The 16,636-nt window shown below is 49.6% G+C and overlaps 1 protein-coding gene across 3 annotated transcripts in view; it reads right to left on the reverse strand.

Annotated features, from left to right (window-relative positions):
- Positions 1 to 752: 752 nt before the first annotated feature.
- Positions 753 to 16,636, reverse strand: part of SCTR (secretin receptor) — a 73,470-nt gene continuing 57,586 nt past the window's right edge. For 2 of the 3 annotated variants that reach the window (XM_047722584.1, XM_047722586.1), the window contains 6 exons: positions 12,315 to 12,375; positions 11,007 to 11,076; positions 7,460 to 7,551; positions 6,105 to 6,231; positions 2,020 to 2,061; positions 753 to 920 (listed from right to left, as the gene is read on the reverse strand). In XM_047722584.1, the coding sequence (XP_047578540.1) occupies positions 753 to 920; positions 2,020 to 2,061; positions 6,105 to 6,231; positions 7,460 to 7,551; positions 11,007 to 11,076; positions 12,315 to 12,375 (560 nt within the window). The remainder of the gene's footprint in view (positions 921 to 2,019; positions 2,062 to 6,104; positions 6,232 to 7,459; positions 7,552 to 11,006; positions 11,077 to 12,314; positions 12,376 to 16,636) is intronic. The other variant, XM_047722585.1, reaches the window with a different exon arrangement.

The raw sequence follows: 16,636 nt of genomic DNA on the forward strand, positions 1-16,636 counted from the left end.
GCCTCGGAGCAGGGATTTGAAACCAAAGGCGCTGGGCTGAACTGCAGCCCCTTCTTGCTGAGTATCTCAGGCAAGTCATGGGACCTTGGTGAACCTGTTTCTCTTTTCTGTCCCATGGAATCATGTCCCATTCCCAGCTCTTCTGCCCCCAGGGCTGTAGATAACTGAAAGCAGGAGGAGGAGAGGGGTGCCTTGTACCATGCTAGGGTTACTAAGGAAGCTGGGGGTCTTGGGGCTCTCTTGGTCTCGCTGACTTGGTCAGGTGAATTTAGTTGTCTTGAGGTTGTAAGGTCCAAGCTACTAGACAGGTGAGTTGTAGGGAGGGTCCACCTAGGGCCAAGGGTCTTCCATTTCTCCTGTTTCCTGCTCTTCAAACTTACCCTGGAAACTCCAGGAAGGAGTAGGGAAGTGAGTGGGAGTGTCATCCTTCACTTTTTGTCTCAAGGGCCAAAAGAGTGGGCAGTTAACAGACCAAACCTGTCCCAGCTACCATTTATCTCCCTGTCTTCTTCTGGAGCCCCTGACTCGGGCCCTCTTCCTGCCCCATGTGTCCTCATTCCTTTCAGTTCTAAGGAACCTTATCAGCAGAGCTCCCTCCCCATCCCAAGGCTCAGGGGAGGTGGATGGTTGGTCACAGGAGAAAGCAGGTGATGTCTGCTGAGAAGATGGGTCCGGGACTGTCCCGCAGCAGTGTCTGGCCTCCTCTTGACCTGCCTTGGCGTCTGTCCCGTGGATGGCCCTGCTCCAGACTCTCAGATGACACTGTTCCTGCAGGTGACCCGGCTCTGCTCTGAGGTGCTGGCCTTGCTGTGGGCAAGGCCGCTGGAGCCGTTGCTGAAGGAGGAGCTGAGGGCCATGGGGCGCAGTAGGGACTCACGAAGGTGCCACTGGCGCCACTTTTTCTGAACCTCCAGCTGCACCTGCCCCAGAGACCAGACGTCAGCCATGGAGATAGGCACCCAGGTCCTTGGGACGGGCCCTGCCCTCTCCTGCCCAGGGGGTCCTGCCTTCCCCTCTCCCACAGGCCACTCAGATGGGCCGTTTCCAGCTTCAATGTCCAGTAGGGATCAAGGGCCCCCTCTCGTCTGGACACTTCCCCCACCTGTCACCTTACAGCGTGTGTCCCAATGAAGGGGCTTTGGGGTGGTCTCACAAATTCCAGCACTCCCAAAGTCCAGATCATCGTCCAGGACAATGGGACCCATTCTCATACAGCCACCCTAGCTCAGACATTATCTGGGGACCCTGGAGTTGCTCTCTGGAACTGTTCTTCACAGTCCCCAGCTGTAACAACCCAAACCTTTGAAGCCAGGCTTTAGGCTAGACTTTTTGGAAAACAAGATGTTCTTCCCATTCAAGTGTGGCGAACCAGATAAATGGTCAGCTGTTACAGGAAAGCCTGCCTTGGGTGAGGCACTATTTGACTAATGTGGTTTACATGGCTTGTGTGTGTCCCCACCCTGCCGAAATGCTCTGGGTAGGGGCAGAGACCTCAAGGTTAAGTGTGCAGCCCTCTCAGGGAGTCAACACTCCTGTGAGGTTCAGTGAGCAACTGAGTGCTAGAGATGTATTATTGAGTCTCTCATTTAACAGATGGGAAGACTGAGGCCCAGAGAAGGACAGTGAGCAGGATCCCCCATCAGGCAAGCAGCAGAGCAGTCAGGAGCCTGGGTTTTGGTTGGGGTGCCTGCACTTGTCTCCTGTTCATGGACTTGCTCAAGGATAAGAATTGCCTTGTTAAACGTTAAATGCTTGTTAAACATTTTCAGGCTCCAACCCAGACATACAGAATCCTTCTTTTGCAGAATTGGAAATAGGGGCAGGGTGGGGAGGAGTAGGGCCCAGCAATTGTTTTAACTGGGCCTCCTGGTGCTTCAGGGCTCCTAGGAAGTGAGCTCCGGAGACCCAGGCCTCCCCCAGCCACACATCCATCTCTCCCCACCACCTCTTCCAGGGAGCTTCTGAGCAGGAATCCCATGGCTAGGGAGCTCCTCCTTCCAGGCAGCCGAGCTCACTCACCTCCCTGTTGAGGAAACAGTAGAGGACTGCCACCACCAGGCCCTGGAGAGGGGTCAGAGGCAGCGGGGGGTCAGGGCAGGCCCTCCAGCACCCGGCCTCCTCCCTCCAACCTCCTCCCCATGTCCTTCAGTTGCCAGCCCCAGGCTCCCTTCCAGCACTCCAGAACCTTCCCACACGTCTCACCCCCGGTGGTGGTGGTGGGGGGGGGGTGCTGGGACTACCTCTTCTGGGGTCGCCATGGTGCCCCTGGCTGTGCTGGCTTCATCAGGCTCAGCTCCTTGGGGTGGGGCTTGGGTCCAGCCTGGCAGCCTCGTGCATGGGGGATTTCAGAGGAGAAGCTGCTAACTTGGGCCCGTGGGGACTGGGCAAGTCACCTGAATTAGTAAGGTGGGTCATCTGGGAGAAGCAGGGAGAGGCAGCCCCCGATGTGCACCTGTCCCTCAGGTAGGGGGTGGGGCCAGCCCATGGGACATCCTGTGCCCCCTGTGGGTGGGCTCACTTTCCAGATAAGCTGGAAGTTGGGACACGGGCAACAGTTCAGACTGAAACATGGATGTGTGAGCGTGATGTCGGGACGAAGCCCGAGTGTAGATTCTGGCCAGTGAGGAGTGGGCTGTGACTTCTCTGCTTACATCACCTTGGCTAGGGGCCCTGAGGCTGTATACACTTCACGGGGTAGGGGTCAGTGCCTGTTAGGACCCTCCCTCCCTAGTACCTGGAGCTCCTGTTTTCCCAGGAGTGCCTTCCCCTGTCCCCTAGTCCTGGCATGGAGCTCTGCTAGGGCAGGGACTCCAGTCTTGAGATGCAGGATTGGAGGCCCAGAGGCCTGCTGGGGACCATAGCCATGGGCAGGGTCTCTGCAGTGCTGGTCCTGCTCACCTCCTCAGGGACCCTCCTCCAACCCCCCTGCCCTTCCTTCTGCCCTGAGGGTTCCCCAGCTGGTGAGCACCCCTCCACTCAGAGGCCTGGGTGGCCTAGCTCTGACCTCAGGAGGCCCTAACACCCCCTTCCGAGTCCCATCCAGGCCCTGAGTCCAAATGTCTGGGGATGATGTAAGTACACCAGCTTTGGAAACTCCTAGATGGTTCTAATGGGCATTCCCAGATGGAAACCACTGTCTGGAGGGTGTGAAAGGCTTTGAGAGGCGGCCTGGCCTGCATACTTGGGAGGTTCTGGGTTCCAGGTGCTTCATTTAATCCTTTGCCAAAGTCCTAACAGGGAAGATCCCTGTCTCATGCGCGAAACTGAGTCACAGGGGTTTCAGCAGGACAGGTGCTGTATGTGCTTGGCCCAGAGCTGGTGGTCTGGCTGCTGGCTGCGGGGGCCACCCCTCTCACCAGGCCCAGCAGTACCTGGGCCTCCGAGGTCCTGGGACACGTTTGCACAGTTCAGGTGAGGGTAGGAGCCTCAAGGGAGGGAAAGTTAGTTGTGCTCCAAGTATCCATAGGCCAGCAAGTTTAAGAAATTCCAGTTTTTATACAATTGTTTAAAAAATGAAGTCTTGAGAGAACTTTAATGACATGGAGAAATGTTCACAACAGGTAAGACAGAATTAGAACAAGCAAGACAGAAAAAAACCACACACAGCGCAGCCTCAGTTAAATGGGCTGTGTCCTTGTGTGTGTGTCTTCCTGGGTAGGAAAAAGACTTAGAGCTTAGACATGAACCCACCATTACTTTAACTGGTTATTTCTGGGGTCATGAGATTACAGATGATTTTTTCTTATCTTTTTTAACTATTCCTTATTTTTCAGATTTTCTACAGTAAGTATTTCTACAGTCAGAAAAAGGAGATCAACTTTCTGGAAGTTTCTGGAAGCCTGTGACAGTGATACTATATGGTGGTTCTGTGTGTGTTGTTCTTTAAGCCCCTGTCTTCTAGAGATGCATATTAGAATATTACATTTGAGTAAAACAATCCCTTTGATGTGCTTAAAATGATGGGGGATGGTACGAAGGGAGCAGATGGAGACAGAGATGGAACCAGCCAGGCCTGGAGTAGGCAGTGGTCCCATGGGGTTCACAACTACTCTCTTTCCTTTAATATATGGGAAACATTTTCTATAATACAGGATTTTAAATATAAATAAAATATATATTATAAATATTTTATATATTATATAATATATATTTATATTTTATATATTATATAAATATATTTTACAAATATAATTATAAAATATATATTTTTAAAATATATAAAATATATAAAAATAAAAATATAAAATATTCATGTATAATATATAATAAAGTGGTATATATGTTTGTATGTGAACAAAGGTTAAAAAATGTCAAAGATCCGTTTCCTGTGTAAACATTTCTATGGGAATATTGGAAAAGCGCTTTCGGTTTTCTCTTGACAAATCATTTCCTTAGAAGCCAAATGGCTTTCACTGGCAGGCCTGGGCCCCAACCACCAGCCCCAACTCCAGGGGACAAGAAATGCCCTTTCTATGTGGGGAGGCAGACCTGAGTCTCCGTGCTCTCAGTGAGGTTACTACCCATTTCTGGAAGCCAGGTCGAGGTCTTCCATTCCTATGGACCTGGAACCCCCACCCCTGCTAAATGGGCCATTGTGTGAGCCCAGCCTCACCACACGATACAGGAGCAGGTGGGCCTGAAAGCTCCTTGGTTCAGAAACAAAGATTACACAAGAGGCTGGGTTCTCTGGAGGCCTGAAGCCCTGGCAGGGAGTGCTGTGCACAGGAGACGCCCAGTGAGGGCAGAAGGGACAGCCCTGGAGTGGGGTCTGAAGGCAGGGTTAGGACAAGACTGGACTCCACTCAAGAATGTGCTCCCAGTGATGGGTCCTTTCTGGAACCTGAAAGAGACAGGAGGGTGACCCTGACTGGACCCCCTGACCCTGAACCGAACTCAGGGACTGAGGGAGACTCTGAGCCCCATTCCTGAGACCAAAGCCTACCCCCTGAGGAGGACTCTGCAGGATAATCAGTGTTGTTGAGGACAGGCTGGTTTCTTGAGGAAAATCCCCCAGAGAGAAATTTCTCTCAGGGCCCAAAGCCTATCATATCTAGGCTTTCCCCAAGAATTAGCTGTTCCCATTTACAAATATTGTAAATATTGGAATGGATTGCATTTCTGTCTTTGCTTTGGCTACTGGGAAGCTCCAAACCAAATGTATGACCCATCTCTCCTGCCTTCATAGTACTCTATTGAATTTGCTTCTCTGTCTGAACTCAATTTTGACTTTTATTTTTTCACTGATCCTTCATCTCTTTTTTTCTTTTTTTTTTTTTTGTCCTCTGTATGGTCTTCCTGAAAGCTACATCGTATTATCTTGGGAAGGAGATAGCTATGAGAGTGTAAACAAATAACATTGTGAAGTTTGGGATTCATGTGAAGACTCCTTCTATCCAAACGTGTTTACTATTTTTGTGGTGGTGGTGGTTTTTACTCTTTGTTTTTTGAAGCCTCACTCACAACATCTTATTGAATCAGGAGGTCGGTGATTTCTGCCCTCACTCTCCTTTTTTTTAAAGTTGGTTTTCATCTTTGACATGTTGTGTGTGCGCATAGCTTCAGAGTCCAGTGATTCTCCTCAGGAAAGGAGAGCCACCTCGGAACAGCCCTGCCCCCATTTCCTGTGCCTCAGAGGCAGCTACGTGGAATCTTCGCTGCTTCTGAATAATATGCTGATGTCGCTCCTTCTGGATTTTTCAGTTTGCGGCCCTTTCACGGACTTCCCAGAATGAAGAGGAGGACCTTATCCTCTTTCAGATGCCCTCCCTCCCCCATTCCCACAATGCTCATCTTCCTGTCCTGCTTTTTGATGGCTTAGCCATAGCCCTCTGGTGATGTCTTTTTGATTCCCTACACACCCTTTTTGTCTTCCCTGGAGTCAGTCTCTCTCTCCTTAGTTTTATCTCCCACCCCCTAGCTGACTGGTGGGAGACTTGGGTCCCACTCGGGGTCCCACAGCACAGTGAGGTCCTGCCCACCTCCTCCTGCGTGGGTGCCCAATGAGGCTGGACCCTTCTGGGGAGACCTGGCTTGCTGTCTCTATGGCTCCCGTTTCTCTCGAAAGAAAGAGAGAACTCCTGAGGGTCACAGTCCCCAAAGCTTACCTGGAATGAGCCAAGGGCCAATTCAAAGAACCACTGGACCTCGATGGCATCCTCCGGGGAGAAGGCAAAGACGATGTAGTGGACTCCGAAGAGGGGGATCAGCAGGAGGGTGGACTTGGCCAGGCGCCTGCAGACACAGACCCGCTGTGGTGTCCTGCCCCTCCCCATGGGCATAGCTCCGAGAGCCCCCACCTGCCCCACTGCAGAGGCCAGCAGCGGTGCCCCAAACCTTTGCGGTTTTATCTTTTATTCTGGAGAATTTCCAACCCCCACATACTCATCACCCAGGGCCAGCCCCCTTACACTTTCTGATCAGGCACCCCAGCAGGAAAAAAACATGTGAACACGTATCCACCCAAACAACTTTATTATTTGTAAATTACGTATTACGTGCATGTGTCATTGAACCTATTATTCACAAAACCAGCATTCTTTTTTTTTTGGATAATACATATCCATAAGGAGACGTTCTTTCATTTTCCTCCCAGATCCCAGATTAGGATTGCTAAATTTAGCAAAGAAAAATACAGGATGCCCAGTTCAATTTGAATTTCAGATAAACAACGGATAATATTTTTTGAGAAATATTTTGACAAACACCATTTGTTGTTTGTCCCAAATTCAAACTGAGCTGGGCTTCCTCTATTTTAGCCTGCAACTTAACTTGATCCTGGATGCCCAGCTCCACTGTACTGTGGAACCCACTGCCCTAAAGAGGTTCTGGAGAACCTGTCACCAGGCGGTCCAGGTCACTGCCAGATTCTCAAAGCTCAGAACATCACAGAGAAAGTCTTCACTGAACACCGACTGGCCTTTAACAGTTCTGAATTACGTCTCCCCCACCCAAATTCACCCACTGAAGCCCTAACTGCAGGACCTCAGGCTCCAGAACTCCGAGTAAATAAATTTCTCTTCTTCATGCCATCCCGTGTGTCGTGGTTCTTTTGCAACCGGGCCCTACCGAACTAATACTGCATCTCCCTTTAACATCTTAAAGGTTTTAAAGTATTTTTGAATCACACATCTTGACAATCTGATGAAAGCTAGCGCCTTTCTCCCCTGAAAAGCACACAGACCTGTACACATTTCTCTGATTTTGGATCCCCGAAGCCCACCGTTAGACTCCCTAGCATTGCCCCAAACACAGATCTCTGCTCCCTGGGATCCTGAGAGATTTCTTACCTTCCGGCCACGGGGGCAGTGTCTAAGGTTTTCCCGTGGGACCCACTCCTCCCCACCCTCATTCCCAATTACATCATAACCTCCTTGGAACCAGGGCCAGTTTTGTAAACCATAGGCACTCGTAAATACCTGCTGATTGACTGAGCGGGCCTCCGACTTTGCCCTTCACTTACTTATAATGGTTCACTTCATTTCCTCTGGTTTCTTGGGTTCTAAGTTTTCTCATCAGGATTCTTAGAATGTTTATAAAAAGGATGAAGTTAATCTGTAAAACACAAGAGGGAGAAGGGGCTGAAGGTGATTGCCACCTCTCCTTGCCTTGACCCCTGGCCCTGGGGCCAGAGAAGTCATTGCAGACCACACCCGGGATTGCACATTGCTGAGACACTCCACCCTCCACCTGGCCCCAGAGAGTCCTGGGGGAACAGGCTGTCTGGAGGTGATGTCTGACCCAGTATCTGCGCCTATCCCGGGCTGCAGGAGCTCTAAGGGCTGCTAAGCTGTGGCAGGTGTCATTCACACTGGAATGCATTGGCATCCTCCAGGGGTCTTTTTTTTTTTTTTTTTAAGATTTTTTTTTTAATTTATTCATTTGACGAGAGAGATCACAAGCAGGCAGAGAGGCAGGCAGAGAGAGAGAGGAAGAAGCAGGCTCCCCACTGAGCAGAGAGCCCGATGCGGGGCTCGATCCCAGGACCCTGAGATCATGACCTGAGCCGAAGGCAGCGGCTCAACCCGCTGAGCCACCCAGGCGCCCCTCCAGGGGTCTTGTAAAAAGGCAGATCACCACTGACCCGAGAGTCTGCATTACTTCTTCTTCTTCTTCTTCTTTTTTTTTTTTTAAAGATTTCATTTATTTATTTGCCAAACAGAGCACAAGCAGGTGGAGTGGCAGGCAGAGGGAGAGGGAGCAAGTCTTGCTGAGCAAGGAGCCCCATGTAGGACTTGACCCCAAGACCCTGGGATCATGACCTGAGTGGAAGGCAGACACTTAACTAGCTGAGCCACCCAGGCATCCCAGAGTCTGCATTTCTATCAAGTTCCAGATAATGCAAAAGCTGGTCCTTGGCTACACTTCAAGTGATAAGGATTCCTTCCTGCAGAGGTTCTTAACGTTTTGGGTGCGGATTAGGGGGTTCCTTCCCCCAGAGGTTCCAGGTCAGTAAATCGGGGTGGGGCCCCCAAATTTGCATTTTTAACAAGCTTCCAGGTGATGCTGAAGCTGCTGGTCTGGGGGACACACTTCGAGAACCACTGCTTCAAAGGCTTATAGAGTCACTTTGCAGTTGAATCACCCACTCCAGGAAGCCACCCTTGATTATCTCTCCTTCCTGATACATGGCAGTTAGGGATCATGTTATTGGGTAAGCATGTGAAATATTTGAAAGAGGCCAAACCAAACGTAGGCATCTGTCAAACTTCTGTGTCTATTTATCTGCCAATTCAATCATAACTTACTAAAGGATAGGAATGCCGTCTCATTATTTCTTTTGGTGTCCCCTCCCCCAAGCCCAGTGCCAGGACTTTATAAAGGTGCTCACGTCCTCCTCTCTCACCCACCTACCAGCTCCAGCACCATTTAGGGAAATCAGGATCAGTGGAATCGCCCTGCCAGGTACCCTCATTGTTCCCACAACCAGTCTGGGGCCTGGGTACGCTGGCCCAAAGACAAGGATTAGTGGTCTGTCCAGGACTCCTAGCCCAGCCGCCTCTTGGGGAAAACTGCTTCTCAGCTTCTTGTTTGTTTATGTATCTTGCTCAGAGCTGGCTATGCATGGTATAAATGAATAAAGGTTATTTTAGTTTCATCTATTTTTCGGCCTTAGAATTACATTTAATTTTATAGGGAGCACCTGAGGGCAAAAGAAAAAAAATCTCAAGAGCTTAAAGTCCTAAATGGTGGAATTCTAGGCCCCATGAGCTACTGGTTGGGAGATGTTTTTAAGTTCTTATTTATTTAAGACATCACGACCCTAAGATCAAGAGTGCGTGCTCTTCCAATTCAGCCAGCGAGGGGCCCCTTTTTGGGAGATATTATGCATCAGGAGTGCCCCCAAACAGCACTAGAGAGATCACAGTCTGGTGAAATCCACGAAGACCCTGGGGGCCCATCGTCTCTCTGTTGGGCTTCCCCTGGGCTGGGCCTTCAGATCCCCAGAATGACAGCAAAGAAACTGGCCTAACTAAATAAGGAAAGACCCTGGGAATACTATGCAGCCAGAGCACATCGGTGGATCAGATCATTTCAAAGGCCATGGGACAGCTCACACCTACTACTAAATGAGAAACACAAGCAAGTATACAAAACCATATTAGGCATTTTGAAAAAAAGGATATGTGCTCAAGAAAAAAAAAAAAATAGATAGGAAGGGGGGGAGCCTGGATGGCTCTGTGGGTTAAGCCTCTGCCTTCGGCTCAGGTCAAGCCCCGCACTGGGCTCTCTGTTCAGCGGGGAGCCTGCTCCCCCCCCCACCCCACCCCGCCTGCCTCTCTGCCTACTTGTGATCTCTCTCTCTCTCTCTGTCAAATAAATAAATAAAATCTTAAAAAAAAAAAAAAGATAGGAAGTAAAAACATATGTGTATTCCCAGTGTGTGTCTCGGTGCTGAAAGTATGTGTGATTTTTTTTTTTCCCCTTTTGGAAAACACATTTTGTATCTTCCAACTTTTTTTTTTTTAACATGCATTCTATTATTTAGGGGAAAAAAAGAAGAAGAAAATTAAAAACAAGGAGGTCCTGGAATGGCCCCCTTCTCCCACCCCCCACCCCCACCAAGGTCACCAACCAGCCACTGAAAGGTGGGGGCTGGGGCTGCTGCCCTGGGCTGCCCCCTCTCCCTCTCCAGGGAGCCCAGGAAGGGCACTTCCTGTCAAAGTTTTCTGCGGCCCTGTCCCCCCGCCCTCTGTCTTCCTATTTCCTGTCTGTACCCACAGGCTCAGCTCCAGGCCTCCGAACCCAGAGAACTCAACCCCCCAACCCCCACTGGGCACACAGGCATTGAGCGTCTGCCTTGGGCTCCCTGCTCAGTGGGGAGTCTGTTTCTGCCTCTTCCCCTGCTTATGTGCTCTCACACACACACACACACACACACACTCTCTCTCTCTCTCTCTAATGAACAAAATCTTTTAAAAAATTAATTAATTAAACAAATAAACCCCAGGTGATTCTGAAGGGCAGCCCAATGGAAAGATGCTCTGAGTTCCCTCTCCATGAGAGTCCTGTATCTTCTCCCTGGGAGCCACCCCTCCAGGACTGCAACCCCCACCAACAGCACCCCAAGCCTCACTGAGCTTTCCCCAGCCCCCAGCCTATGATCACAGCTCAGTGATTCTTCTCCGTTTAACAAGAGGAACATCTAGAAAAAAAGATCAGGACCCAAAGATCAGAAGGGGGATTTTCAGGCCGGCACAGAACCCTGCAGTTTAGGGCAAGGAGCTCGGCTCACCACATTTTAGTGGCTGCTCACGGACCTAAGAGAGTTCTGTAAACTTTTGTCTCCTGAGTGCGCCTCATCCCACTCCCATTCCCCATCCCCCATTCTCCCATCCACCATCTAGACCCTCCTGGTGCTGGCCAACCTCTGGAAGCTCCCTGGTTTATCCCTCCCTCCTGGCTCCTGGAGGGGGCCATGCTAGCGCTTTCCCTTGGCCTTCAGTCCAGGCCAGTCACTCTTTCCACCTCTCCCACTGGAGACCAACCTGGCAAGACGGGCCACTCACCAAGATGGAGAGGATCACAGGCCCCCGAATGACCCACCAGATGGACGCATTGGCGTTGATGTCCCAGCACCTATGGGGGGACAGCCAGCCCTCGTTAGGAGTGGAGAACTGAGGGGACGAGGAAGGACTAAATCCCGCAAGCGCTCTTCAGATGAAGGGCCCATGCTGGTGGCCCCAAGCTCTGGGGCTGGGGGCCCAGCACTGTTAGAACGGACCCTCCCCTGCTGCCGGGGAGCACTTCTGAGGCCACTGGAGCAGCACCCCCATCTCCTGTGCACGCTCTGTGTGCATACCTGTTTGGCACCTGACCGCAGAAGATCCCAGAATCCCAAAGCGGACACAGTAACAAACTCAACTGCCAACAATGGCCAGGCAGGTGACATCAGTGAGTGAAGGGGCTGGGTGACTGATACGTGGCCTCAGGACCCTGGGACATCCTGCACAGGAGGGTTACCAGGCAAGCTAGAGAGCATGTGCCTGACCCAAGGGAGCCACAACTCGACTCCGGCTGATTTTTGCCATAAGGGAGACAGAGAGATGTTGGTAGAACTTCCCATGTTCTCCAGAGGAGCTAAAAATCCAGATTTTACACAACATCAAATTCACCCAATTAAAATAATTATTTTGAAATTATTATCTGGGGCCAAAGACAGACCACAGGACACTGGCACACCTCCTTGGATCTCATCCACATCCTGGGCTGGTCGTGTCAGTTTGTTCATGAGAAACCACTTCTGCTCTGTCCCACTGCTGCCTCACTTCCTCCCTGGCTTCTTTCCACGGGCCTACTTCCCAACAGGTGCCCCTGGGCTTACCTCCATCCCTAGTGCCTGGCAGCTTTAGAGAACAAGACTAGATCTCTCTGTCCCCATTAGGAGTCCCTGGGAATGTGGCTGCCCCTCTCCTGTGCCCACCTCAGCTGGAGTCTCAAAGCCCCAGGTTGGGGGTGGGGAGGCGGTACAGGCAGGGAGGAGTAGAGGAGGGAGATCCCAGGAGGAAAGAAAAGCTGGAAAGCTGGGCTGGCCCTGGGCTGCCTCCCTGAGTGGCACCTGCCTGGAGCATCACAGCTTCTGCCCAGCCCCTGCTCTTGCCACAGAGCTCAGGGCATGGGCAGGCCCAGGAGGGTGTAGGTGCAATGAAGGCCACCCCCCCCACCTATCTGCAAGCTCACACCAGCCCAGTATTCCAGAGTACTCGCCTGTGTCCCGCACAGTTTGAGAAACAGGCCTCTCCTAGATAGCTCCATCCTGCTTGAAGAACTGGACATTATAAAACACACTCCTGTTACCTCTCCTTCAAACGGCTTACCCGACATCTTCCAGAAAGTGTCTGCTGATAGCCCACGAAACAACAAAAATGGCCGGGGAACCTGTAGAGTAAAAATAAAGGGAGGGAGAGGGGAGTGGGGACTCAATTTTCAATAGCCCCCCCACCATGGGAACGGGGGCAGTTTGCCTAGCCTAGAAGTGAGCAGGTACCATGGAAACCCCCTTGTAAATCTTGTGCAAACAGGTAGCCTCCTGCTTCTAGGGTACCCAGGCTGCCCCAGGAACTGAGGCAGAATCAAATGGTTCTTGAATGCCACGAGGGTCTCAGGCTGTCCTGGGAGCCTGGGGCAAACTGGGGGGAGAAACTCTGCAGGGAAGAGAAGGGAGAAGTGATGGTCTACCCCTGTGCTGTCCTGGGCAGTGGCCACTCACCCCACGTAGCGGTTATGGAGTACTTGATATTTGTGGCTGGTCCCACTGGAGATGTGCTGTACATGCAAGACACCCAATTCTTGAAGACTTAGTAGAAATCAGAGAGTGTGAAATCTGCTAATTTTTATATTTAACTATATGGTGACAATATTTTTATACCGGGTTAAATAAAATAGATTATTGGGATTAATTTTACCTGCTTCTTTTTATTGTGTTTACTGTAGCTACTAGAAGGTTTTAGGATATGTATGTGGCTCATTCTGTTTCTAGAGGACATGATCATCCGCACCTGAATGGTAACCCCGTCCCAAGGTTGCTCAGGTTTCAGACCTCCAGCAGCGGGTTTACAACCACGCAGAAGATTAAAGGATTTTTCTCCGGCAGAATCCAACAGCCCCAGACAAAGGGCCTATAGATGGCAATGCTGGGGACCCCCCAACACAGTGGCCACTTCCAGCCCAGTCTCCCTTGAGAGACATGCCTTGCGCACACACACCCCCTCCACCCCCATACACGGGGACTTTGGTCCGCTCTGAAGTGACTCATTCTTAAACATGAACAGACAGTCAAGGTCACGGACATCTGAGGAAAGCTGATTACATCAAAGACAAGGACCAAAACAATCAGAGAGAAGGAACTCAAAGGAAACAGACCATGCAGGCTGCAGGAGGAACTCGGACAAAACAACTGTAAGGAATATCGTCTGAGAGATAAGAGGAAAGATTACATCTGCAAGACCCAAACAGGATGCCGAAAATAGGGAGCAGTCCGAGAACAAGGAAGAGAGCTTAGAAATGGAATATATGATAACCAAGATAAAAGACTCCATAGAAGGTTGGAAGATAAAGACGCGGCATCGCCCAGAAAGAAGGACACAAAGAGTGGGATGAAAAAGAGGAGAAAAGACAACGAAAAAAATCAGAGGTCAATTCCAGGATGCGCTCCATCTGATTAAAAGTTTCAGAAAGAGAAGATAAAAACCAAAGGGAAAGAAATCAAACAGGTGATACAAGAACAAGGTCCAAGAAATGAAGGATGTGAGTTTCCAGATGAAAGGACCGCCGGATGTCGGTAAAAAGGATGAAATCAGCTTGCATGGGGGCACCTCCCTAGGGCATTTCAAAACTCAGGGGACAGAGAGAAGATGCTGCAGCTTATGTAGAAGGAGATGAGTCAAAATGCTCAGGGAAGAAGAGTAACACTGCAGGGACACTTGGGTGGCGCAGTTGGTTAAGCGTCTGCTCATGTCCTGATCCTGGAGTCTTGGGATTGAGTCCCACGTCGGGCTCCCTGCTCAGAGGGAAGCCTGCTTTTCCCTCTGCCCCTCCCCCTGTTTGTGCTCCCTCTCAAATAAATAAATAAAATATTTTAAAAAAGAAATAAAAGAATAGATTTATAGAGGGAAATGAAGGAAATTCTCAGCATGAAGGATAAGGAAATTTAGCAAGTCTAGAGAACAACCAACCCAAACATTGCAAGAAGTCAGAAGGCTCTAGAAAGACCATTGGTGGCTCTTTTGGATTGAAAAGCATCATCCCTAGATTCGTATCTACCCAGAACCTTAGAGTGCGACCTCCTCTGGAAATAAGGTCTTAGCAGGTGTAATTAGTTAAGAAGAGGTTATACTTACAAGAAAGCCGGTCATATGCGGGCCTTTATACAATATGACTGGCACCCTCATGAGAAGGCTGTGAGAGACACAGCGCGAAAGGACACACAGAGAGGGAAGGAGGCCATGTCAAGGTGGAGGGAGAAATCACAAGGATGCAAGCACACGCCAAAACCCGCCAATGACTGCCAGCAACGGCCAGAAGCTGGAAGAGACAGAGGCATGGAGCATTTCAGAAGGAATCAACCCTGCCAGAACCTTGATTTTGAACTTCTGGCCCCCGGAACAGTGAGAGAAAAAAATTTCTATTGTTTTAAGCCTCAGAGTTTGTGGCAACTTGTCTACGGCAGCCCATAGGAAACAGAGCGGGAAGAAACCAAACAGATAGGAACTAATAGATTTCCTGTTGGCGTGGGGTGATTTGGGAAACAGCACTGGAGGGTTTTTCAGTTCCATGGGAGAGCTGGGGAGAATTAAGGACAGCAACATAAAACAAATAAGTCGATTAAAAGCGACTCCATAAAAAACAAAAGATTAACTATTGAAAGTAAAATCGTTGTATACCATGTGGCTCAGCAATAAACTTTTTTTTTTTTAAGATTTTATTTATTCATTTGACAGAGAGAGAGAGAGGGCGAGCACAAGCAGCGGGAGTGGCAGGCAGAGGTAGAGGGAGGAGCAGTCTCCCCTCAGAGCAGAGGGCACATGTGGGACTAGATCCCAGGACCCTGACATCATGACCTGAGCCAAAGACAGCTGCTTAACCGACTGAGCCACCCAGGTGGCCTCCTATTTAATTATTTAAACCAAGTATGTGCATGACTTTAAATTATATATCTTTTCTTTTTTTTAAATCCCTGCCTCAATTTTGGGTGCTTTGGGCAAAGAACATGGGCTCTTAAGGGCCGCCTATGGTCTTCCATCTTTACCAGACTTGGTGGAAAGTGGGAAAACCAATAATGGCTGGAGTTGGGGTTTCTTAGTGTGGTCCCCAGACTATCAGTATCAGCGTCACTTGGGGCCTTGTCAGACATGAAGAGTCTTTGGCTACACCCAAGGCCAACTGGCTCAGAGGCACAGGGCGTGGGTTCCAGCCAGGGGGCTCGACACACCCTCCATGTGACTCTGACGCTGGCTCCAGTTGGAGAGCCACCAACTCAGTGAGTGGGACCTTGGTTCATCCCCAGAAGAGCCAGAGGTGTCACCCTTTTCCTGGTGCACACTGACACCCCAACATCCTTGTAAAAGTAAAAAACCTTCAAAGTTGGGGCACCTGGGTGGTTCAGTTGTTAAGTGTCTGCCTTTGGGTCCTGGGATCAAGTCCCTCATCGGGCTCCCTGCTCGGCGGGAAGCCTGGTTCTCCCTTTCCCATTCCCCCTGCTTGTGTTCCTTCTTTCACTGTGTCTCTCTCTGTCAAAGAAACACATAAAATCTAAAAAACAAACAAAACAAAAAACCAAAAAATATCTAAAAGCAAACAAACAAATAAATATAAAGACCTTCAAAGTGTCCACTCCTTCTGATTCAGTGATCCCAATTCTAGGATTCCATATTACATATGGGAATAAGCTTTGTTCATAAAAGCATTTATCGCTGTGTTATTTATAGTAGTGGAAAATTAAAAACAACCTAAATGTCTGTATCATAGGTATTTGGTTAAATACATCCACAGACTAGTTAAAAAATGTTTATGGCAGAGGTGGAAGAATACAGAGCACACTTGTGTGTTAATGGAAAGAAACTTAAGATTCAGAATTCTACATATAGAATGACCACAGCAGGGGTGCCTGGGTGGCTCAGTCAGTTAAGTGTCTGCCTTCTCTGGGGTCGTGATCCCAGGTCCCGGGGTCAAGTTCCGCCTTGGGCTGCTGCTCAGCAGAGAGCCTGTAGCTCCCCCTGCTTGTACATGCGCTCTCTGACAAATAAATAAATACAATCTTTAAAAAAAAAAAAAAAAAAAAAAAAGAATGACCACAACACTGTGGAGAAAAACTGAGTAGGAAAAATAGTTTGGAAGGAAACCCCCAAAAATGTTTGTTAGATGAGACCAGGGTAATTTTTTTCCACTTAACTTTTTTTTTCAGTCTTACAGTGAGCGTGTACTCATTTAAGCAACCTGTCTCTGGGGAAACAAGTTCTGTACCAACTGAGGAGGGGCCCTGCTTTTGTATGAGAAAGGCTTCTCCCAGACAGAAAACTCTGGGCCTTCCTGAGCCCCTTCAAGGTCTCCTTGGGGCTGTATAGGCGGACAGACCAGGAGGGGAGGAACCACTGTTTCATGTGCTATTCTGTCCCCAGGGCCTGGCATATAGTAGACGCTC

Source organism: Lutra lutra, chromosome 3, assembly GCF_902655055.1.
Source record: "Lutra lutra chromosome 3, mLutLut1.2, whole genome shotgun sequence".
NCBI lineage: Eukaryota > Metazoa > Chordata > Mammalia > Carnivora > Mustelidae > Lutra > Lutra lutra.